A 27,019-nucleotide genomic window follows, 5' to 3' on the forward strand; every position below is an offset into this window, starting at 1 on the left:
TCAATAGTTGGCATAGTCCGGCTCTGGATACTCGGGTACCTGCAGCACAGAGTGAGGACTGTATGGTGAGGTCGGCCCTCTCCCCCTGACCACCTCATTACGGTATCTCTTCTCAAACGCGCTCTGCAGAGTCCGACCCGTGGGTTGACCCTGATGATTGAAAATCTGTCTCATTGTTCCATTGGTCCGTGCCTGGGGGAAGGGCACTGGGATATCCTGGGTGTGGTAGGACGGAGGGGGGCGGTCGGGAACTGACTCAGGGTAGGACCTGTTCATGTCGTTCTCTCCCTCGTAGTCTGGCATAGGCTCATCGTAGTCGGGTTCCGGTTCGTGTTCGATATCCCGCATCTTCTGGAGCTCTGCTACTTTCATTATTATATCCTTTACCTTGTCTTGCTCCGTAAAGGTTTGTCCGAATGTGATGTTGGTAATGGACAAGAGATGCAGCGCCGTTCCCCACCGATGAAGAAGCATGCCTAGAAACTGGAATATAATCAGAATTGCGAAAAAGGCAAAGAAGGCAAGTCCAAATGGCTGGAAGGTTAAAGGCTCTTCATTTGAATTTAACCTAGGTATTTTGATAAAGAGATAGTCTTTAAGCTCATCTTGAAGAATTTCCAATTGAAGGAAGAAGGCAATCCATAATGCAGTGACCATGAAGAATGCGAACACAACATTATCCCTCAAGGATTTGAGAGCAGCTGACATTTTGTCTTTGTGTTCCTTGTCGTCGGCTATTGGTCGGAGATATTTCCTGATTAACTGCTTCCAGAATATGTTTTCATTGTCATCAAGATAAACCAGTGGACCGTCTCCAATATCTGGACTCGAAAGCCAACCGGGATTTTTGGGATCTTCTTTCTTCAACCATGACGGGATTCCGTTCACTGATTCAGGAACAGCTTCTTGGGGAGCCGGAGTTATTGACAGCGATGCCGCGTGCTCTTCCGAGCCATCAGAGTCATGAACACTCTCCGACGATGAAGAAGACGTGTCTATGCTTTGCTGGAAACTTCTTGAATCCAGCCTGTCTTTCCTGATCTCAAGGATCAGCTCCTCCAACAGCTGATCTGTCTTCTTCTTTTGTGACTCATCATTCATTTTGAAGGAGTCGTGTATGACTGTTCTCATCTGTCTGAACAGTTCACCAAGTTCTCCAATAATGTTCTTTAAACCTAACCATCCAAGGACACCATGTTTCTGTTTCTTATTCTTTTTCTCTTCTTGTTCAATTTTCTCCCTTTCAACGTCTTCCTTTGTCTTCTTCTTTGGGGCTTCTCTGGTTCCCCAGGACACCACATTAAGGTTACACAGGAAGTAGATGTTGAGGACGAGGTAACTAGCAGGGATGCAGATAAAGTATAGAAGTCCTGGCAAAACGCAGCCAAACTCTTCGGGATGCAGTACGGCTGATATCAGAAATATGAATGACAGCATTATGAGGAAGACGACATTAGGACTGGTGATGGTACCATCTATAGCTGTTCTCACAGTGCCTACGACAACGATTGTCATGACTATAGAATACACAGCACTGAGGAAGGCTCCCACTAGCAGCTGTGTGTGTGACTTGGTGTATAGACAGACAAGGATGTAGAGCACAGCCGGGATAAGGGATATAACGTGGGACTGCAGGATGGACGTCTTGAACACCACCGAGTATGCGCCAGCCATCATCAACAGCACTGTAGCTGGGCCAAGGATTGTAGATACTAGCAGAGCGACTTGGTAGAACACGTAGGGGGAGCTGAGATTGTCGTTGATTTTTACTGCACTCTTCCACGTGGACAAGAGATCGATGATATTGGCTAGAGTTGAAGGACCCCATCGACGACGTTGGTTGAAGAATTCGGAAAAGGTTTCAGGCGCATGCGTGAAAGCATCCGCGGCTGCGCAGTAGTCTATTCTGTGGCCTTGTTGAATGAGAAGTGTGCTCAGCCAGCGATCTTCGCCTGAAAATATGAGTTACCAGTTAGAAAGACGTGATAAATACATTACTTTCATTAATGATCCTTACATATGAATATAAATTTATAATCAATCATATTATCCACTGATATATTTCCTCGCAACTCTATCACCTTCCAGTATTGGCCCGCGAGGGGGCACGGGTGGCCCAGTCGTCTAAGGCGCCGCGATTCGCTGTGCAGAGTTGCGTCCCTTGGGCACGCCAGGTGGGTTCGAATCCCGGTTCGCCCCGATTATGTTTCTAGGTTTGGCAGCACCATACCCGTGCTCGTGGGTTTCACCGAAGTGGTAAACGTCTGAGACCTGCATCACTTCGAGCTTTCCTCCCACATTAAGATGACACGCCGCGATATAACTGGAATAATGTTAAAAGCGGCGGTAAACCCAATTCACTCACTCACTCACTCACTATTGGCCCGCGGAATAGCCTTCTTGTCACAACATCTGCTTGTCAAGCTGAAGACCCCACTTCGATTCCTCCAATAGGCACCATGCGTGAATAGTGATTGGTCTTGATAAATGTATAATATTGCTTTTTGCTGTGTGCAAAGTGACTATGGATTGTGGATGGTTCCTTACCCTGATCGTACTGAACATAGTGGCCTGCCTGGGTGGCCCGCTTGGCGTATGTCCGGGTCATGTTGTCGTCCATGAGGGAGGACCCCCGGAACAATGTGAAGCACCCAGGGGCACACAGGACACACCCAAACACGTGCTCGGTCGACTTCTGCAGCCAGTGACCGATAGCGTACTCGAACATCTGATACCAGATCATGGGACCTAGCGGGCAAGGGAAAGGTTAAAGTTAGGATGAACTCTTTAGTAATGGCGAAAGGAATTCTGAAAACATAGACAATGTTGAAAACAGAAATGGAGGTGCCTAGATACTTTATTTGTATCTAAACAAACAAACAGTTGAGTGGTAAGAGCGTCCTCCCGGAGAGCGGAAGGTCCGGGGTTCGATCCCCGGCCGATATCATACCAAAAGACGTCAAAAGATGGTACTTGTTGCTACTCAGTCTGGCGCTCGGCATTTAGGGGCTAAACACGGACTGGTCGGCTCGGAGTCAGTATGCTGTGTCTGAGTGGGGTATTCATGTTAAGTACTATAAATCGGCATCAGTCAACCACACACACACACACACACACACACACACACACACACACACACACACACACACACACACGTCGTGCAATAATCTTGGGACTTAAACCCCATTTCACTTCACCTCATCTCCAAACAAACAAAAAACATTTCTGATAACAGGAGAGATTACATATGGAAACAGAAATAACGAAGCATTCTATATTTCAAACAATCATCATCTGTGCATTAAGTGCACATTTAATCCGAAATTCAAAGATTCCAGAGAACGCGTACCTGACCCAGTGGGATGTATTCGACCACACGCAGCCCCGACCTTCTTATTCTTCGTCATCCTGTCCACCAACAGACGGACAGCGTCCGGCCGGAAGTCCACATCACCGTCCAGGGCTAGAATAAATGTATTCTCCGCCTACGGGAAATGAAGGGTGTATTACACATCCATACTGTGAGATTCCTGATTCCTAGCCGACAAAATGAGGATCGGTTGTCACATTATGTTGCTTCACTCAGAGTGTGTCTGACATCCAGACGGCGAAGATCACGGATGATGTGTACTTGACAAAACCTTGATTATTTACAGACCGCCGGGATATATCTAGAATGCCCCTTACTGCCGTGTGTACCACGTGTGTTCACACCCACTGAATTAGGAAACGATGATGACGTAGTCTTCATGCAAGAGTACTTAATATTTGGTTGTTGGTTGGTTTGTTGTTTAACGCCGCACTCAGCAATATTCCAGCTATATGACGGCGGTCTGTATATAATCGAGTCTGGACCAGACAATCCAGTGATTGATATCATGATATCAATTGGGATCGATGACATGCCATGGGCGGATACAGAGGGGGGGGGGGGGGTTCGGGGGTGCGCACCCCATCCCCCTTTCTATTTCGAAAAAAATCTATATTTCTAACCACCAAAGACAGTTAATAGATCTTAATTGTGCACACACACCCTCCCTTCCCTCCCCCGCCCCCCACCTTTTCAAAAAAGGTGTATCCGCCCATGCAAGCATCCAGCAAGTCAGCGAGCATGACCACCTGATCCCGTTAGTCGCCTTTTACGACAACCATAGTCGCCTTTTACGGCAAGCATGGGTTGCTGAAGATCTATTCTACCCCGAATCTTCACGGGTCTCTTAATATTTGAGGAATTGTATTGTTTAAGACGTTTATATGCAACTGCTGATTCAGGGTGCCATCGTCATAATCAATTCATCGTACCTTTGTCTGGACATCTTCGCTGACGTTGTTAAAGATGACACTCCTAGTGAAGTGCGCACATCGTCTACGCCTGCGCAGTTGAGTTGCGGTCAACTGGGCCTTTTCCACCGGTTGGCCCGTCTTTTTGTCACCAAGGACATCTTCTGGACTGCTGTTGTCATTTTGGGCAAGTATTCGAAACCCAAGCAGATAATACATGTACATCACCTGGTGGGGTTAATTAGTAAAATTAATGTATAAACGTACCTCCTGTTTGTTTGTTTGTTTGTTTGTTGTTTAACGCCGCTCTCAGCAATATTCCAGCTATATGACGGCGATCTGTAAATAATCGAGTCTGGACCAGACAACCCAGGGATTGACATCATGTTCATCGATCCACGCAATTGGGATCGATGACATGCATCAACCAGGTCAGCGAGCCTGACCACCTGATCCCGTTAGTCGCCTCTTACGGCAAGCATGGGTTGCTGAAGACCTTATCTACCTCGTGACCGGGGTGTTGTATAAGTATGGATAAGAAGGGTTTTAAGCAAAGTAACGTTGGACTGTACCTCTGAGGGACTTAATGGTTGAAGAAAAAGATTTGTTCTTAGGTTTCCGTAAACCTAATACAAAAACTAACAGTCATCAAACCACACTCCCAACAACCGCACCCTCACCACCCCACCTCTACCTGCCCTAACCAACGTCCACAGCCCATCTGAAGCCTAGCAACGACATCCTCATCCAAACCGACCCCATCCAAACCCAGCCCAGCTCTATCAACTGGAACCCTCACCCTACCAAAAACAACCCCATCTTCACCCAACCTCATCCAACCCCACTGTTATCTAAACCCATTTTTGTACTAACATATCCAACCCAATACACCTCCCTTCCGTTCAACCCACCATCATCCCTACCCTCCCAATACCCCATAAAAGCCCTTTAGTCCTCCTGGGGGCGGTCGGGTAACCTAGTGGTTAAAGCGTTCGCTCGTCACACCGGAAACCCAGGTTCGATTCCCGACATGGGTACAATGTGTGAAGCCCATTTCTGGTGTCCCCCGCCGTGATATTGCTGGATTATTGCTAAAAGCGGCGTAGAATCATACACCCTCACTCACTTCAGTCTTCCTGCATGCCTGCTCCTTGAAGGACGGAGACATACCTGGACATCTGAAGGTCATGGCCGCTTGGACATAATCAGACGTTACTGATACTAGCGTCTGGACATGTAACATGAGGACATGGTTATCCTGAACTTACAACACCTCAGCCCAGGAATTACACGACTGTTAAGATCTTACTGACCTGTGACCACCGCTTCTTATGACGTATCTTAGCCTTGTCCTTCATGTGGACGGTGAGCTGTGTGCCCCCAGGCAGGTTCCACGTCAGACGCCCTCCGTACGGAGTCGGGGTACGGATCGGAGGACCCAGGGTTATCTGCCGCTCGTGTACAGAGCTGTAACATAAACAACAATAACCGTTGAAGAATATCAACAGATGTCATCCCCACGTATCCCTTCTCCTCGTCGTCCGTTCTCCCTGTCTCAGCAATGCAGCCATGAAACACTATAGTTCCACAACCCCTTCTCACGGGAGAATGTGGGGCTTTTGTACAGCGTGACTGCTACTAGATGTATTCATTTATTTTAAATGATTGAATTAAAAGAGAATGTCAAGATTGACCTTTAAACTATATATCACCATGCTCAACGCGTGAACCATATTTTATCTTCACTGACATATTACGTGCTTCTTCAATACGGGATCAGAAAGATGTTTACCTTATGGCGTCGTCAACGCAGCTCATGAGATCAACAACGAAGGTGTTAGGTACCATTTTGTCGTCATCTGTCAACTCCATAGCGTCATCGAAAAATATGTGTGCTGAAATGCAAAGAAATAATTTATTAGCATTCGTCAGAAGCAATGTATGACTGAGCATCTGTTCTACCTGTACGTTCATGCTTCAGAAATGTATTTATTTCTTTGTTTGTTTATTGTTTACGCCGCAATGTTCCAGGTGTATGACGGCGATCTGTAAATAATCCAGTCTGGACCAGAAAATCCACTGAGTGATATCTTGAGCAACTATCCACGCAATTGGGATACCATGACATGCTTCAATCAAGTCAGCAAACCTGACCACCCGATCCTGTTAGTTGCCTCTATCGACGAGCATAGTTGCCTGTTACGGCAAGCATGAGGACCTTTTCTAACCCGGAACTTCAGGGGTATTGAAATGTATTTACACAGTGCTTGTAATTAGTATCTACTTTTCTTATAATTTAAATAATATGACTGCATGTATATTTAAACTTTGATGTCATCATTTCATATATTATTATATTATTACACCAATGTGTAATTTAGGATCGGTGACTTAAACTTTAATAATGTCCATAAGGACTCTGTCAGTGAGAACATCGTACCTTCAAATTCATAGTAGTCGGGATCTTTGATTCCGTAGTATTTCTGGGCCAGGAAGCGCGCACTGTGATCTATATCGATCCTGCTCAGAAACACAAAACATCACGTTAGAAATTGAAACATAACCTGTTTACAAAGTAAACCTACATTATGATATACACTGATGCGTCCTTTAAAGCATGCTAATATACCCTGGATTTGAATCAAAGTTTCGCCCTGATAATGATTCTTGGACAAGATGCCCGTGCTCGTGAGTTTCCTCAAAGTGGAAAACGTCTGAGACCTGCATCACGGGCTTTCCTCCCTCATCAAGCAGACACCCTGTGATGTAACTGGAACACTGTTCTATATAGCACTAAACCCAACTCACTCACTGCTCTGCGCCACTCTTGCCCGTAACTGTCTAAGAGATCGAACTAACCTAAAGATTGACTTCAACAGCAACGTCATTTCTTCAACTGTCTCGTGCCACATGGTGGCGCATGCGTAGATGAGGGGCACTGCTGAGTCGGATTTGAAAGGATCTTCATCCAGAAGCGAATCAGCATCCCAGTTGCTTAGCAACATACGATCCCGGTCGTCACGCCGACGACGTAGCAGCAGGAACTGGTCAGTAAGGGCGCTGCATCTGACAGGGGTGACGAACAGCCTGCAAACAGACAGAGTGCGTGTAAAATCATTGGGTAAACTTGGTATCTTTCAATCACTACCAGGCCGAGTAGACCTCGAATCTTATTATCTTATATATTTGTGTTCTCATTAATGTGACACAGACCATAATTTTATGAATGTACCAGCGACCGTGATTTAACTGAATTGGATAACAAGTTCGCTTACTAACGGCAATATTACTGTAACTAGATATAGCACTCACATCGCCTTGCACAGTTGGGGGTCAAATATGAACCCATAACGTCTTATCGAGGATAATAATTATAATTATATAATCAGGTATGATATCCAATAAGTGATATAATATGGCATATCCACATCTTGAATACATAGTTCAGTACATATGAGTGACAAGATTTTGACTCTTCAATGAACAAACTACTCAATATGCACATAGTATCCAGGCATACTGAAATTAAATAATGAATATATTATATCATACCTTTCGATCTTTGCCATTCTGCTAGAATCCGGGAACCAGACATGCTCAGTGACGATGACCTGTGACAGCCAGACGAGTCCCAGGAGAATTAGGTGGTATTTCAGCCAAGGGTCTTCCTGGCTCGGACACACCCACGTGTAGGTGTCCCCGGGGAACAGAATGAAGTTGAACTCGCACTGAAGCATCACTACAGCTGCACACGTGGGGGTGACCAGTGTCAGCGGCAGGGAGAAGCTAAACCGCTGCATGCACATCTTGCACGCCAGTCCCCCCAGATAGGAACACAACACCGACGTGACCAGGTGGGCATAGAAGGGGCCATATTGCTGGAAGTGAAGATCATCCGATTGTTGGTTGGTTGTGGCGTTTGTATAGGATGGGGTTTCTTGTGAGAAGATTAAGGTGAAATGGAAGTCGTCACTGAGGATCAAGGCCAGGAGTATTGACATGCCAACCTTCCAGATGCTGACGAATATATACAGCCGCTGCCGCAGCAGCAGGAGGTTCTTCTTCCAGATGGTGATGGGGAGTCTGCGGCCGCAGAAAGAGATGTCTCCATCTATGTAGTTCTCCCATGTCATGATTGAAATAAGAACAAGAGCGACGGGGATTTCCCAGGAGATTCTTTCCCACAAGGTAAGACTTTCTCTCTCCACGGTGCCCATGTCATCATCCCGCACTCTGTCTGTGATGGACTGTTTCTCTGCACTGCTGTAGGTGAAGCCGGACACAGTGCACAGAACCACGCTGCCTAGCTGGATGAAGAAGGCTAAGAGGTTTGCCAAGGAGATGAAGCAGCGTTTTGTCCTGGACGTTGTTTGCTCGACAGTAGAAGAGATGGCCCTACACATCGAGGGCACCACCAGTATGGACGAGATGAGGATCAAGGCACGAAACAGGTCCACTTCAGGTAATATTTTGAAAAGTAGAAGACACAATCCAAGGCTGTGTAACGATTCCAGAACCAACACCTGCAAGTGTGAGAACCAGAATATCATCAGCTTGGTGTACAGCTGGACCATAAGGTCACAGAGTCATTAAGAGTCATTAATAATCAATAAAAACATGATCCGGACGATACGGATACCAGTGTAATCGGATCAACATATTTCTGGGTGGTAAGTAAAGTTTCTTTACAGGGGTTTCGGACTAACGAGGTGTCACGGTATATGTTTTTAGATGTGTCACAAAGCCTTAGGTGTAATACCTTTTTCGCGGTTATTCACTTTCAATATGGCGATGTGAATGCACGTGTGGGTTTAGCTACTTTTACTAGTCCGGACATATGCCGGTTTTATAGCGACAGCCCATTAAGATCCCATCCCGCAGTTTAACATGGATAACCAACGCATTATGCTGACTCCGCGCTGACAAGACCTCTTTTATCCCCTTAATGATGAGCCCCCGGTCGGGTTCGAACCACCAACTTTCCGCTATCCGAGCTGTCGGTCTATTCACGGTACCACCAATGTTGGTCAGTTGAAGCATTCAAAGAAGTTGATTGTTATATATAAATATATATCGTACCGAGATTGTCATTTTGAATGTGGGCCAGCCGACATTTCCAAACACTGATCGTGCTGAGTACGTAAGTAGCCAGCACACGTACGGGAAGCACAGGCCGATCAGTAGCATGGTGTTGGTGGGGCTAGGTCCTCCTTGCTTCAGGCTCTGGATAAAACAAACAAATATATCACACTTAGACATAAACAAGGAATTCTCTACTATACGTTCAGTATAATGTTGTCAGTCTGGAACAAATTTTATTTCACCAAAATATCTACCACCACACAGTTTAATACAGTCGATGCCTATGTTATAATGGAGTATTCCTTGTCACTCGCTAAATTAAATCTTAGTTGTCTGCATCTAAAGATGTCTTGGTTATTTACCTTCACTATCCCTGACGTCATGTTCAGTGGAGACAGTTATTTATCTTCACTATCCCTGACGCCATGGTCAGTAGAGACAGTTATTTACCTTCACTATACTTGACATCATGGTCAGTAGAGACTGTTATTTATTTTCACTTACCATGACGTCATGGTCAGTAGAGACAGTTATTTACCTTCACTATCCCTGACGTCATGGTCAGTAGAAACAGTTATTTACCTTCACTATCCCTGACGTCATGATCAGTAGAGACAGTTACTTACCTTCACTATCCTTGACGTCATGGTCAGTAGAGACAGTTATTTACCTTCACTATCCCTGACGTTATGGTCAGTAGAGACAGTTATTTACCTTTACTATCCCTGACGTCATGGTCAGTAGAGACAGTTATTTACCTTCACTATCCCTGACGTTACGGTCAAAAGAGACAGTTAACTACCTTCACTATCCCTGACGTCATGGTCAGTAGAGACAGTTATTTACCTTCACTATCCCTGACGTCATGGTCAGTAGGGACAGTTATTTACCTTCCCTATCCCTGACGTCATGGTCAGTAGAGACAGTTATTTACCATCACTATCCCTGACGTCATGGTCAGTAGAGACAGTTATTTATCTTCACTATCCCTGACGTTATGTTCAGTAGAGACAGTTATTTACCTTCACTGTCCCTGACGTCATGGTTAGAAGGAACAGTTATTTAGCTTCACTATCCCTGACGTCATGGTCAGTAGAGACAGTTATTTATCTTCACTATCCCTGACGTTATGTTCAGTAGAGACAGTTATTTACCTTCACTGTCCCTGACGTCATGGTTAGAAGGAACAGTTATTTAGCTTCACTATCCCTGACGTCATGATCAGTAGGAACAGCTATTTACCTTTACTATCCCTGACGTCATGGTCAGTAGGAACAGCTATTTACCTTTACTATCCCTGACGTCATGGTCAGTAGGGACATTTATTTACCTTCACTATCCCTGACGTCATGGTCAGAAGGAACAGTTATTTACCTTCACTATCCCTGACGTCATGGTCAGTAGGGACAGCTTGTTGACCACAGCACATCCCAGCACCATACAGAAGAGAAGACCATAGGCTATGAGTTTGATCCCCTGTATGAGAGTCCAGAGCGAGGTTTCCGTGGTCACATTGTCTCTCGGTATCATCTGGAACTGGTCCCACAACAGCCTGGAATTCATAGAAATTCAATCTAGACGTTGGATTCCATACTCACTGTTCAAACTCTTAAAGCTGTAAAGCAAACCGTTAATTTGACAAAGGTTGGGTTCATGGTTGTGTAATATTGGAGCATAGGGCTACTCAGTGCAACTGTACAGAATCGTATCGATAACTTGAGGTCATGTGTTGACGGATTACGATACACATGTTATTTTGTACAGTTAAGTCCCGTTATTCCAACATGGTTGGTTGCACATGGTTATATGATCGAAAATCGGACATCTTCATGACAGATAAAAAACATGTGTTCCTTTTAATAACATTAAAAACGAGTATTCATATTGATATGTTGTTTATTCATGTATATTATGGGAAATATATACTACACTGAAAGAAGTTAAAGAACACTCGATGATTATTCATATGACTATAGTTCCCTAAGGGAATATATCTCATCCGTGTTTTTAACAATACAAATGTATCGTATGGTACTGTGCATAGAGAGGGGTAGGTTGTCTCACCAGAACTGTTACATATTATCATTATACTCACTGATCCGTAGCTCCCGTTGGATTTGACTCGCCGGCTGAAAATGTGCTGTCCTCGTCTTTAATACTGCCACCTTCAGATTGCTTATCTTGGTCCTGTTGAGACAAAAATGCTTTTCAAAATGAGTGAGTTATGTTTAACGCCGATTTTAACAGTATTCCAGTTATATCACGGCGTGTCAGCTAAATGTGGGAGGAAAGCCTGAAGTGATGCAGGTCTTAGACGTTTACCACTTCGGTGAACCCATGAGCACGGGTATGGTGCTGACAGACCTGGAAACATAATCGGGCCGAAATGGCGTGCCCAAGGGACGCAACTCTGCACAGCGAATTGCGGCGCCTTAGACGATTGGGCTACCCGTGCCTCTTCTTTTCCAAATGAGTCCCAGCAAGAAGCCTACCCAGTGTGGAACAGGAAGGAATGTGAAGGAATTGATAAACAAATTATCATATTATCGCAGTGGCTACATTACCACTGATGAAGAAAACAAAACGTAGTTACCGCATTAGATGTGTGTAGTCCATCAGACGACGTGAAGTGAGATCGCAAATCGTGGGTGACGTCATTGCCGTCAGATGACGCTGCCTCAACAACGACAACTGGCACCGCTTGTTCGCTGTTTTTGATCCAGTTTTGGACCTTCTGGAGTGAATTTTGGCCCGGGCGATCAGTGGGACTCGTTGGTGACACACTCTGTTTCAGCTCGGTTAGGGTTCCCCGAGGGTAAGGTGTCCCCCGTTGTCTGTCGTCACTGACGTCTGACTGAGAATTGGAGTGGCCTCCCCTCGAGTTAGGACTCCGTGATCTGAGAAAACTGGGATCTTGAACACCCCTGGATAAGTTCTGTTCGAAAGTTTCTCTTGTATGGTGGGAGTTATACCTTTTGTTTGAAACTGTGTATTGTGTATCCATGTTTAGTTGATGTCCTGAGAAAATATGAATGTAACTAGCTTGTCATGGCGAATCATAAAAGGTATCAAAGTCAGTTGCTTAAATATGCAATCTAAGATATTCGTTTACACACACACACACGCACGCACACACATACATACATGCACGCATGCACGCATGCACGCACGCACGCACGCTCGCACACACACATACATACATACATACATACATACATACATACATACATACATACATACATACATACATACATACATACATACATACATACACGCACGCATACATACATACATCGGATGGCCAGATTCAGTAATTTGGTTCATGCATGTCATCGTATCCCAATTGCGTATATCGATGCTCATGATGTCAGTCACTGGATTCATACTCGATTAATTACAGGCCGCTGTCATATAACGGGAATATTGCTGAGTGCGGCGTTAAACAACAAACAAACAAAACATACTTTCGCAGGCACGCGCGCACGCTCTCTCTCTCTCTCTCTCTCTTTCTCTCTCTCTCTCTCTCTCTCTTTCTCTCTCACACACACACACACACACACTCACAAACACATACATACATACATACATACATGAAGCCACGAAAAACATATTGACAGGACGTAAGAAGCGAAAAGGAATTATGTCATTAAATATCAATTTAATATTCACTTCATTTCATAATTATTTAAAAATAAATTACTTAAAAATGGGTAAAACAATTCAACTTACCTGTTGCCAGATCCAGTAATTTATATGATCCAAATTAATAAAGATGACATGCTACTACGCCATCATGATGAAGATGAAAATAATGTCCGACTCCTGACGGGTGATATGTATGAATGAGTTCCAGGTGGTCGGGCTTGTGGTGTATCGTGGTATCTCTCCATCTTCACCCGGACATTCTGGCTGACGATTATGTGATAAGTGTGTGACCTAACACCTCTAAAGATACGGGTCCATTGACCACTTATGACCGTAGGATGTTACCACAGAGCCCACCCCCGGCTATATCTCGGGTTGGCTGTAAAACACAACATACCCTGTATGCGAGGGCCGATATTGGGGCACTATGCTGCACGGCGGGTTCATGTTGGTTCTGTAAGTGAGAACAATTTAACGTCACATTTGCAGCGTTGCAGCCATTACGTTGAATTTGTAAAGAATATCAAGATGTATAATGATATTCACAAACGATGCATAACGTTGTTTTCACGGTTCACTGGGCTATATAGCGAGTAACATTTAATTTTACGCATGCAATCATTAAGTTAAATATTAAGGGATTAATTAATTAATATTTCATACTCATGTATTTGGAATAAAAGCGACAAAACCCTTTCCACATTCGTAAGAAATCGATTTATGTTTAAATTATTTGGGCATCATTACGAAAACGAATATTGATATATTTCATATGAAACACAAGGTAAGTGATTATGCATATTGAGTGAATGAGTGAGTAAAAGTTGAACGTCCCATCGGCAATATTTCAGCCATATCGTGACGATTATGCATATTAAAGGTGTTATATATCCCAGATTAGCACGGGCATGGCTTGACAGAAACATTGGTTTGTTCTGTATAAACTGCCGGGCAAAAGAAAATATGCACTTGAAAATTTGATTCGACCAAACAATCATAACAGTCATCAAAACGTTACAAGTCTGAAATCACTGCAAACTTAAGGCACCCAAAACTGAGGAAAACATTGAAGGTAAATTACGATGATCACAAGGACCGATGAAAAGAAGTGTTCAATAAAAGTACACGTTCAATGAGAACATGACACAGACTCAGATGAACCTTTTTAATCAGGACTGTGTCGTATATGACAAAGTCGTTCAGTAAAACGGGGCTTGTGAGCGACGAAACTTACAACATGGTTCAGTTGTATGGAATGTAAAAAACATATTTACTCTATAATAACACAGAATGAGGAGTTTCCGGAATGGAAAAGGTCCGGTATACTAAGGTTCTGCGTCAGAAATGAAGAAACGTACAAAGAAAAGAACAAATAGTATGAGAAGAAATTAGGTGAAACGAGAAAATACATTTTTTTTACTTGAACATAAGTTAATTACTAAAACGCATTGGTCGATTGGCGCATGTAACTGTAGATATATACTATAAGGGCTTAGGGGAGGTTTAAGTATGTCTCAAGCCTTGATCCAAGTTACCCAACTGACCGGCCTCTGTCCAGACGGAAGAGTAACGCTTACCCAATATGTTTTAATAGTTGACTTTGACATTCAGGTATCGGGTATTTTGGATATAAAGATAACAAAGAGATAAACATGTGAAACTATATAATATATATTTGAAGTTCTAAAATATATGAATAACATTAATTGATGTTAATAAAGCAGGCAACCTCTTGTTATTATTTAACGATGACATTAAAATATATGATTGTTTATCGTCAAAGGTATAGAAGATTTCAGATTCATTTTGTTATGTCAGCATCTTGAAGAGGGATCATACGAGTGTATTTCCTCACACATGAGCAAAATATATTACACAGTCTTAACTGGTTCATACATGCGTATATGACCACAACAACAATAATAATAGTAATATATTGTTGAACTTTGGCCCTCTTGACACTAATGTGATTGACAAGATTCAAGTGAACATGGCAAATATTCGGGCTTCGCTTTCGAAATGTCATACTTGCTTCCAAAGTACCAAGTTGTCCGACTCCCCTTGTTCTTGGCGCCTTAGGTTTGGTACCTCCCAATCTGTTGACTGACACTGGGAGAGTACACGGGTTTGATACCAGGAATACAGCCCTTCTGACAATCTGGGTAATGCAGAAGGCTGCAGTGTAATGGAGTCTTCACATTCTCCGAAAAGGTCTGGGTTGGTTCGACTAGGTAGCGCTTCATGGGAGAAGTCCCATTCGCTGTCTGGGCTGCGTGTAGAGGGGGCAAGAGCCCTGAGCTGATGATGAGCCTAGACAGCCTGATCACCCAAACCCTCTTTGCTGCATGTTTAATTTTAATCTGTAAATAATAATAATAATAATAATAATAATAATAATAATAATAATAATAATAATAATAATACAGGGTGGCACATAGCATGTCCCCAATGAAGATCCGGGTAGGAATTGATCTTAAGACACCCATGCTTGTCGTAAGGGGCGACTAACGGGATCGGGTGGTCTGGCACGCTGGTTGATGCAGTTGTCGTATCCCAATTGCGTAGACTTATGCTTATGTCATCACTGGATTGTGTTGTCAAGACTAGATCATTTAGAGACAGCCATCATATAGCTGGAATATGGCTGTGTGCGGCGTAAAACACCATTTTTGTTATGAGAAATATTACCTACGGTAATGACAAAGATTGCGAAGTGGTTATTTTCAAGAAATATCCTTTTTGCTAGCGATAAACATTATCACTGAGTTTTGACAAAGTGATTGTATATTTGGCAGTGTGTGCATTTCGAACTTGGTCAACAGCCCTTCAAGTACTACATGTGCACGTCTGTTTTCATTCAGTTCGTGAAGGTAATGTTCGTGCGCTACACGCGCTGCAAAACAAAACCGCCCGATGTCACCTGACTCCCGCCCCTTTACCGGATTGCAACCAGGTGATCAAAATTCAATGAGGATATTATCGGTAACAAAAAGTCCCCCAATGCATTTCTTGTCTTTAATGTGAGTAATATTTGTAATAGCCAAAATGGCTTGTTTTAACGTTATAAGTATTAGCACACATGCAACTATCTCCGTTAATTAATAATCGTGATATATTCAGGTGGCGAGGACCAGAGGGTCGGTGACACAAGACAAGACAAGAAGTTTATTGTATGAAAGGCCTCCGGCCTATACACAAATACACACAATGTATACATACTTTCAACATATATGTGCGTTCTAGGAGACATTTGTATTTACAAGTTCTTGCCGAATATTGAGTGCTTGATGGAGAAATTGAGCTAGACTGTAGATTACACCAGAAGATTGATTAGACATAAGTGATATAAGGGATGTGGTACATTGCTGTTTAAGGTATTTAGCGGGTACAAAACGTTTTCGGATATCTTGGTAAAACTCACAGATAAAAAGTACATGAAATTCGTCCTCAACACCCATATCACATAATGGACACAAACGCATAGATTTTAACGTATTTTGTCTTCTTCCGGTATTTACTCTAATATCACTCAGTCCCATACGAAAACGCGTGAATGTTGAACGAAGATTTAAATTACAAAGAACACTTAAATATTTTTCAGGCTCCAGTAAGGATTTGAATGCTCTATACACACAGGGTCTGAACACAGAGTGAGTCGCAAGGTATGTTCTGAATGTCCACGCTTTTCCTCGTGGCTTAAAGCGATGTAGATAATATATTAGCTATTTTCGCCTGAAGACACGCACGACGTTTAAGCAACGACAATGACTTTTTTGGCCTTGGGCGATTGAAAAACGAAAAACTGTAATGAGAATATAGAGCTGCATTTGGTGATGGTCAATGTGTTCCACAATCTGTAATCGCCTCGGGGTGGGAGTGACGAGTGTTTGGATGTTTTCACTTATAGCCGCTATCCTACCCTATCTTCTTGCGTTTTAAAGGTGTACTAAACCTTATTAAATTGTTTGTTTACATATTTATTTTGAAACCATTTCATCAAAATGTTGTAATATAGTGAGTGAGTGAGTGGGTATGGTTTAACGCCGCTTTTAGCAATATTGCAGCAACATCACGGCGGGGTGACATCAGTTATGGGCTTCACACATTGTCCTTGTTGCATACAGAAGTTAGTTCACGAAAGGCTGAGAAATGTAAGCGGTTGTATGTTTAATCATTGCTTAATGTTCAGCCAACCATGGCACACGTACATATTTTTATTAGACATTTAAGAAGAAGCAAACATATAGGTAATCCTGACACTCTTATGTTATGTTACGCCAACTGAGGTTACTGAGTAAATGACAGTCATTTTTATTTAAAAAATATTGAAAAATGGTATCTATACTATATTGATGTAAAGTTTTCTTTAAGAGAGTTCGGCTTCTAGCGACGTCGAGATTCTACAGATATATCAATTGTTTTCTATTTCCAATCAATTATTTTCTACTGTACCTCAATCACTAACGATCTCCAATACTTGTCCTAGTTATTTTAAACAAATGAGAATAGAAATATATTTTTTAAAAACATTTACGTCACAAGTATGTGTCTGGATCTGTGGTGTGACATTTTAATGAGAGTAATACACGTACGTCACAGCAAGCCCACGTGTTCATATACGAGAAGTAAGCGGAATGTTGAAAGGGAGATAACTCCATGTTCTCTACAATAGTCCATGGCAGTGCGGATTGCCTCCCTTACATTACGATGCTAAGGCATGTATCTGGATTTTTCGCCCTATCATGTGTTCTTTCTCACAGCCGAATGTTTGTCCTTCGCGCTGAGCTGCTGTTTAGCGACGAATAGGGTGAAAACTCTACCTATCGATATTTAAACCATTAAAGCTTGGCAAGGGCGAGCCTCTATAAACACGCCTATCTGGCATGGCTATCTATATTTCTAGGTTCATGCAGTGTATCGCGATCTGCGAGAATAAAACATTTTCGCTTCTGTGGACATTTGAAACTGATCTGGAAATGACATCCCACCTGCACCCTTTAGTAGCTCAGATTCTAGGTTCTAGATCCCCGCGATGATAAACAGAGAAAAACGAGTTGTTTTTTTAAACTGCACACTGATTACAAGAGTTTGTAAGTGAGTTTGTTTTAACGCCGCTTTGAATAGTATTCCAGTTATAGCTCGGCGTGTCAGCTTAATGTGGAAAGGTCGAAGTGATGCAGATCTCACATGGTTAGGTGGCATCATATGGTGAAACCCTGAATGCTGCTGCTGATGATGATGGTGATGATGATGATGATGAGGAGGAGGAGGAGGAGGAGAGTATACACGTGTTTGCTTCATGAGGATAGAGTACCTTTATTTTACAAACCTTTTTGAATAGGTGCAGTGTAATCTTCCATTTTGACGTATGAATTCCATTGGTATTTTTAAATCGGTAAAGAATGTAGTCACTATTTAAAATAGAAATTACCCCATCATCGCGACTAGCACGCATGATGAACGTGGTCTGATGGTCATAGATCGCATGACTCAGTAATAACTCGCATGTGCACAAGTCATGTTTCAGCCAATCAGAAGCTCGATCGGCTCGATATGGTTAACGTAATGATTCATTCAAATAGGGTATAAACCTATCCCATTCGTCATGTCAAGAATGCTCGAACTAACAGCAAAAAGTGTTGTCGTTGAATATTAACGTTAAATGGCGCGTTTTAACACTTCCTGAATTGTAGGGAACCGTGCTCAAGACGCGGGGTGTTTGTTGTGTAAAGGACAAGGTATGACAGGTTGCCTCTTTGGCAAACAGGATCTAAATACATGTAATACGTGTAATTTAATAGTTAGCACGACTTTAGAACTCTCGACAAAACTTATATGTGTGACTGTTCATATAGCTGAGTATTCACTGTGTTCTACTAGTATTTAATCTAAAGGTAAGGCTAAAATGTGTCGAAAAGACTTATTCTGGAGCTTTTGCGTTTTCAGGAGTTTTATACTTTAGCTGATATCTTAGGAATACAGACATTTCATTCTATAAAAAAATAAGCTGATGTCACGGACTTGTTCATAGTTAGATTTTATCTTGAATTTCGAAAAAGGCGTTTTTCACATATTTTTGTCCTACTAACACTCTTGATCGTGTCATTTGTCCCAAACCTGTAAAAATGTTACAAAGGAACAGCCTGACAGTCTGTCACATGAACATGGCCAATAATTGTTCTTACATTATCAGTTACTTCAAACTGCACGTTTCAAATGGACATTAAAAAGTTGTGTCCTCATCCTTTAAAAAAATAAAATCAGATCAGTTGGACAGTTATGCTCAATCAACAAGAATTAAGGAGATATATACAGCCACGCATCTGCTTTCCGGCGATCACTGCTGGGGCGGTTGTATGTTAAAGCATCACGTATAGTGTCACTTGTTCCAAAAAATAAATTAATAAGCCCGATATTCCCGATCTCGATTAACAGCCACGATTAACACATATATCGTAGAGCAGGGTGGCTGTTAAATGAAATAATACACCCACATAATACACCCACGAAGCTCTCAACGGTGGGATGGAGTCTTCTAATTTTGTTTTAACATTTTTTAAATTTTATCCTGATGTATTTCTGTGCTTTTAACAGAGATTTCTTATTATTATTAATGGTAAGTGTGTTGTCGATTTTATTTACACATTTTAACAAAACTGTTTACTTACACGCAACCACCCCTACTCAAACACTGAGAGTTTCGAAACTGTGGGTGTGTCCAATTCACTCGGACAGACAAAGTAAAGGTCACCAATGCGTAATGTGCATCATCATTGCCCACACGTATGTAGGCGTTCACGGTTAGGACAGACCCCAATGAATTGAAAATGTGAAAACAAAATCTGAAAAGCGTTATTTGATTTATATTCCACCGAATACTAACGTACGTTTCACCAAAGAAACATGTACACTTGAGTGAGTGAATATGGTTTTACGCCGCTTTTAGCAATATTCCAGCAATATCACGGCGGGGGACACGAGAAATGGGCTGCACACATTGTACCCACGTGGGTCTTCGGCGTGACGAGCAAACACTTTAACCACTAGGCTACCCTACAGCCCCCGTGCATACTAGATATTCAACTGTAAGATAATAGGCCAAGCAACGAGATAAGATCAAATAACACTGAACCTCACTCACCCAACAAACTACAATTGCGGTCTTAAATATCCATAACACAATTATGTAAAATAATCTGACCGAAGAAACACAAAGTGTTTCGCCTCGCCTCCTGGTCAGTCGCTGTGAGTTCATGTTTTCAATCACTTGTTTCCTTGTTTTCGTCTGAAGTCAGGTATTTACATTGCGTCGTGGTAATACTTACTTCGGCTTTAAAAAAACATTCACTAGCTCATTTATACAAATGCAGTTACATTTGTTGTATAAACATTTAAATAATCATATTAACCTATACAACTCTACCAGTTCTATGTCTGTAGTATATAGTCGTGGGGTGATCTAACATAATCCACGTACAAGCCTTTTGAATACTTAGAATTTTCTGTTAAAAAACACATCATAAGTATCTTAACATCAGTGAACCTCGTTCTATTATCGGAGAGTGTGTGTCGCTTCTCGTGAAACTTAAATCACTTTTTTTAAAAATTGGGGACGCTGTAATTATATCTTCTTTTATAATACCCGCTTGCATCTCTGATGACACACAAATTAAGGTCCGCGTACATCTTGGGTTCAACAGTTTAATTCCTGTTGAGAGCTTCTTCGTAAAAATAGCAGCCTTTGTGTTCTGAATCCGGGTTCTAACAAGCCCGCCTGAGTGATTAGGATCTTTTGAAGCTGGCACTTGATTTACACAAAGAGATGTCGGTATGTATCTTCTGCATGTCATATGGGATGTAAGAGGCATTCTCCCTTCGTTCTTGTTTTTTTATATTTAGTTCAGTAGAGTATTGTGTGTAAAAGATGTACCTCTGAAGCATTGAGTCGTGTTAAAATGAAAATCATTACTAAGTTATTTTTTTCTTCCACTTTCTTAATGCTGTCATTGAGCACCATGCCTTTATGGGCGTCTTGTCAGTGGATATTGTATAGAACGACAGACACGGGACTATTTTGATACATTGTTGAAATGTTCCCATTTGCTCGTATAGACGGCATTAACATCATTTTTGGGGCAATGAAATTTGTCCACTTGATACATAGGTGTTTGAGCAATTTAAAAAAACATTAAATGAGAATTTTGTTTTTTCATCCTTACTCATCCATACTCGTGCTCCGTTACATGTTGTCGCCATTTTGTAGTGAGTGAGTGAGTGAATAGCAATATTCCAGCAATATCACGGCGGGGGACACCAAAAACTCTTATTAACTCTTGGTGTAAAGCAAAATAGAATTTAGTTTATTTCAAATTCAATAGTATGTGACAAGATATTGTTTAATCAATGTTCTAATGCTCTCCAAAATTGGCTGACATGTTGGCATTCCATAATACAAGTAATAGCGAGTCATGTTCGATTTTTGCAGAATGAACATTTATTGTCAATAATATGCTTTTACAGTAAATCCTTCTTGGTATAGACAAGTTTGTATAGAAATTTATACTGGAAATCTAGAAGTTTGGTATCTTGGTTTGGTGCATTTCCTTTTTTGTATTAATATGTCGTTCCACGAAATATGCTCCGTTACATGTTGTCGCCATTTTGTAGTGAGTGAGTAAGTGAATAGAAATATTCCAGCAATATCACGGCGGGGGACACCAAAAATGGGCTTCACGCACTATACCCATGCCGGGAATCGAACAAGCGTCTTCGGCGTGACGAGCGAACGCTTTAAACACTAGGCTATCCGACCGCCCCCTCGTCGTTTAGTACAAACATCATGTACGTTTCCGTTGCAGTATATTTATGATAAAAACTCCTACAAACCGTTTGAAGGTTTTGTATTAATGATTAGGGTATCATTTTATCCAAGGTCATGTGTGGGAATACTTTCGGAATTTATTACCGTTAACATTCTGTTATAGTCAAGAAGAATGCTGTATCATATTTTCAGATAATTAAAGTTCACGATGCCTTGTTTTGTGCACATGTCTTTTATGGTATAGATACCGTTGGTTCACCAGGGGCGGTCGGGTAGCCTAGTGGTTAAAGCGTTCGCTCGTCATGCCGAAGACCCGGGTTCGATTCCCGACATGGGTACAATGCGTGAAGCCGATTTATGGTATCCCCCACCGTGATATTGCTGAAATGTTGCTAAAAGCGGCGTAAAACCATATTCACTAACTCACTTGTTACACCAGTTTTTTTTAATGTGACATAAGGGGGCACGGGTGGCCCAGTCGTCTAAGGCGCCGCCATTCGCTGTGCAGAGTTGCGTCCCTTGGACACGCCAGTAACCTATGATTGTGGGTTCGAATCCCGGTTCGCCCCGATTATGTTTCTAGGTTTGGCAGCACCATACCCGTGCTCGTGGGTTTCACCGAAGTGGTAAACATCTGAGACCTGCATCACTTGGGGCTTTCCTCCCACATTAAGCTGACACGCCGTGATACCGTCTCCGTGATGTGGTGGTAGAGCGCAAGGTCCGGGGTTCGATCCCCGGCCGCGTCATACCAAAAGACGTTAAAAGATGGTACTTGTTGTATATACTGTGTCTGAGTTGGGTATTCGTGTTAAACTGCACCATGGTATCTCAGTGACCTAGCACTATAACTTGGTATCAGTCCAGACTAGTACAAGCACCCACACGAACTTACACACGTACATGTACATGTACAAGCACGTCGCTATATAAGTGCAATAATCTTGGACGCGACGTTAAACCCCATTTCACCTCACCTTATACGCCGGGATATAACTGGAATGCTGTTAAAAGCGGTGTTAAACCCAACTAACTCACTCACCCAATGTGTTTCTAAATTGATGGTTTAACACAAGTGGTTCATAGATGATTTCCTTAAAACGGCGTTAAACCCAACTCACTCACTCACTCACTCACTCACTCACTCACTCACTCACTCACTATGGGCAAAATACTCGGGTCAGTCAAACTGTATTAAGATAACTATCTTCTTAGTCCAGAGAATTTCAACGCCTCTAGATCTATGGTCGCTATATAAGTGCAATAATCTTGGACGCGACGTTACAACCCATTTCACCTCACCTCACATCTAGATCTATGAATGCTTTTTATCGAGATTAAACTTCCCCAAATTTCAATTGCCATGATAGAGAAAAGAACTGTGTCATACTGAGTAATATGGAACCGTGTCGTACTGAGTAATATGGAACTATGTCGTGCTGAGTAACATTGAATCGTGTCGTACTGAGTTACATGGAACCGTGTCGTGCTGAGTAACATGGGATCGTGTCGTGATGAGTAACATGGGATCGTGTCGTGCTGAGTAACATTGAACCGTGTCGTACTGAGTTACATGGAACCGTGTCGTGCTGAGTAACATGGGAACGTAGCAACGTCGAACCCTGCCGAAAGGGAGTCACGTCGAACACTGCCGAACGCAGCAACGTCGAACCCTGCCGAAAGGGAGTAACGCCGGACCCTGCCGAACACAGCAACGTCGAACGGAGTAAAGTGGATTTTTTCCTGAAGGAGTAACCTGGCGCTATTCAACACTAAGTCGTGATGAACTGCACAACGTGTGCCCTGAGTTTAAACCTTTATGATGACTTCTCGCTGTTGTTACAGTTGATTCTCAGCCAAGACTTAACTTGTGAACGTGCATTTTGACATGTAAATTGGACGCAGTTATACCGCTTTGAGGAAATTATTCAGAAGTTATGTATCAATCTCCGTGATATAACTGGAATACTGTTAAAAGCGGTGTTAAACCCAACTCACTAACTCACTATATATCAATCACAAAATGGTTTTAGTCGAAGAAACCACTACCTTCGGAATCCGGAATATCAACAGACTCCATTGATTTCTTCATTATAGAACAGCACAGGAGTAAACTTTATTAACCGGGTAAAATTATCCACACTTACTGTATGTAGAAGTTGGTACGGAGGACTAAATGAACTGCAGAAGGGATGGTTCCTGGGATGAAAGGGCAAAATTGGGAGATATTTCTTTCCGTATCGCAAAACGAGGGGAGGACACAAAACACTGACCCTCTTTACCTTTCAACTTCTTGCACATGGTCGTGCTGCTTACGTATACTTATGTTGTTTGAAGCACCCGCATCCGCATCACTCGCCTGTTATGACGAGAGGTGCACATCTCGATGTGGGAGAAATGTTGGTCCTGACCCATGAAACGATTTGGGGTTTCAGGCTCTTATATCTACGTGAGTCAGGTCCTACCGTGTAAGGAAGGTACACCAGGACAGTGTCAGAATTGAGTTGCATGCAAATATAATATACTGACGAAATGTCAGAAATGCCACACTCAACTTAATAATGAAGATTTGTTACAATAATTTCTAGCGCAGCTGTTTACTGGCAGATGTGAGTGTGAGTGAGTTGGGTTTTAACGCCGATTTTAACGGTATTCCAGTTATATCGCGTCGTGTCAGCTTAATGTGGGAGGAAAGCCCCAAGTGATGCAGGTCTTGGACGTTTACCACTTCGGTGAAACCCACGAGCACGGGTATGGTGCTGCCAAACCTAGAAACATAATTGGGGCGAACCGGGATTCGAACCCACAATCATAGGTTACTGGCGTGCCCAAGGGACGCAACTCTGCACAGCGAATTGCGGCGCCTTAAACAATTGGGCCACCCGTGCCCCCTTATGGCAGATGTGTTACACGTTACTGTATAATGAAGATGTGTTAGAAAGGTTTGCAATGCACTTTATACTGAGGAGATAACAGAGAGTGATAACGTTATGATGAAGATGTGTTAGAATAGAATTGTTAGTTAGAATTAGTTAGAATTGAGTTGCATGCAAATATAATATACTGACGAAATGTCAGAAATGCCACACTCAATATAATAATGAAGATGTGTTACAATAATTTCTAGCGTTAGAATAGTTTGCCATGCAGCTTTATACTGACGGCATATAGGAAGTGTCACATAAGCTATATGAAGGCGATGTGTCAGAACAGTATCACACACAGCTGTCAGAACAGTGTCACACACAACTGTTAGAACAGTGTCACACACAAATGTCAGAACAGAGTCACACACAACTGTTAGAACAGTGTCACACACAAATGTCAGAACAGTATCACACACAGCTGTCAGAACAGTGTCACACACAAATGTCAGAACAGTGTCACACACAACTGTCAGAACAGTGTCACACACAACTGTCAGAACAGTATCACACACAACTGTCAGAACAGTGTCACACACAACTGTCAGAACAGTATCAGACACAAATGTCAGAACAGTGTCACACACAAATGTCAGAACAGTGTCACACACAACTGTTAGAACAGTGTCACACACAACTGTCAGAACAGTGTCACACACAAATGTCAGAACAGTGTCAGACACAACTGTCAGAACAGTGTCACACACAAATGTCAGAACAGTGTCACACACAACTGTCAGAACAGTGTCACACACAAATGTCAGAAAAGTGTCACACACAAATGTCAGAACAGTGTCACACACATTTACCAGAACAGTGTCACACACAACTGTCAGAACAGTGTCACACACAAATGTCAGAACAGTGTCACACACAAATGTCAGAACAGTGTCACACACATTTACCAGAACAGTGTCACGCACAAATGTCAGAACAGTGTCACACACAAATGCCAGAAGAGTGTTACACACAACTGTCAGGACAGTGTCACACACAAATGTCAGAACAGTGTCACACACATTTACTAGAACAGTGTCACACACAAATGTCAGAACAGTGTCACACACAAATGTCAGAACAGTCTCACACACAAATGTCAGAACAGTGTCACACACATTTACCAGAACTGTGTCACGCACAAATGTCAGAACAGTGTCACACACAAATGTCAGAACAGTGTCACACACAAATGTCAGAACAGTGTCACACACATTTACCAGAACAGTGTCACACACAACTGTTAGAATAGTGTCACACACAAATGTCAGAACAGTGTCACACACAAATGTCAGAACAGTATCAGGCACATATGTCAGGACAGTGTCACACACATTTGCCAGAACAGTGTCACGCACAAATGTCAGAAAAGTGTCACACACAAATGTCAGAACAGTGTCACACACAAATGTCAGAACAGTGTCACACACAAATGCCAGAACAGTGTCACACACAAATGTCAGAACAGTGTCACACACAAATGTCAGAACAGTGTCACACACATTTACCAGAACAGTGTCAGGCACAAATGTCAGAACAGTGTCACACACAACTGTTAGAACAGTATCAAAAACAACTGTCAGAACAGTGTCACACACAACTGTCAGAACAGTATCACACACAGCTGTCAGAACAGTATCACACACAACTGTTAGAACAGTGTCACACACAAATGTCAGAACAGTGTCACACACAACTGTCAGAACAGTATCAGACACAACTGTCAGAACAGTGTCACACACAAATGTCAGAACAGTGTCACACACAAATGTCAGAACAGTGTTACGCACAAATTTCAGAACAGTATCACACACAACTGTCAGAACAGTATCAGACACAAATGTCAGAACAGTGTCACACACAAATGTCAGAACAGTGTCACACACAAATGTCAGAACAGTGTCACACACAAATGTCAGAACAGTGTCACGCACAACTGGCAGAACAGTGTTACGCACAAATTTCAGAACAGTGTCACACACAACAGCCAGAACAGTGTCACACACAAATGTCAGAACAGTGTCACACACAACTGTCAGAACAGTGTCACGCACAAATGTCAGAACAGTGTCACACACAAATGTCAGAACAGTGTCACACACAAATGCCAGAACAGTGTCACACACAACTGTCAGAGCAGTGTCACGCACAAATGTCAGAACAGTGTCACACACAACTGTCAGAACAGTGTCACACACATTTACCAGAACAGTGTCACGCACAAATGTCAGAACAGTGTCACACACAAATGTCAGAACAGTGTCACACA

General features: G+C 42.4%; 1 protein-coding gene across 1 annotated transcript; it reads right to left on the reverse strand.

The window, feature by feature from the left end:
- Positions 1 to 12,367, reverse strand: LOC139467375 (chitin synthase chs-2-like). Its single transcript, XM_071248930.1, has 13 exons — positions 11,957 to 12,367; positions 11,459 to 11,550; positions 10,738 to 10,915; positions 9,361 to 9,504; positions 7,834 to 8,804; positions 7,141 to 7,368; positions 6,722 to 6,801; positions 6,074 to 6,176; positions 5,595 to 5,748; positions 4,303 to 4,509; positions 3,350 to 3,485; positions 2,548 to 2,748; positions 1 to 1,952 (listed from the first exon to the last, which is right to left on the reverse strand). Exons 1-13 carry the CDS (start codon positions 12,365 to 12,367, stop codon positions 1 to 3), a joined length of 4,857 nt encoding a protein of 1,618 aa, XP_071105031.1.
- Positions 12,368 to 27,019: the final 14,652 nt, after the last annotated feature.

This window comes from Haliotis cracherodii, unplaced genomic scaffold, assembly GCF_022045235.1.
Source record: "Haliotis cracherodii isolate W230 unplaced genomic scaffold, xgHalCrac1.p SCAF_1, whole genome shotgun sequence".
Taxonomy (NCBI): Eukaryota; Metazoa; Mollusca; class Gastropoda; order Lepetellida; family Haliotidae; genus Haliotis; species Haliotis cracherodii.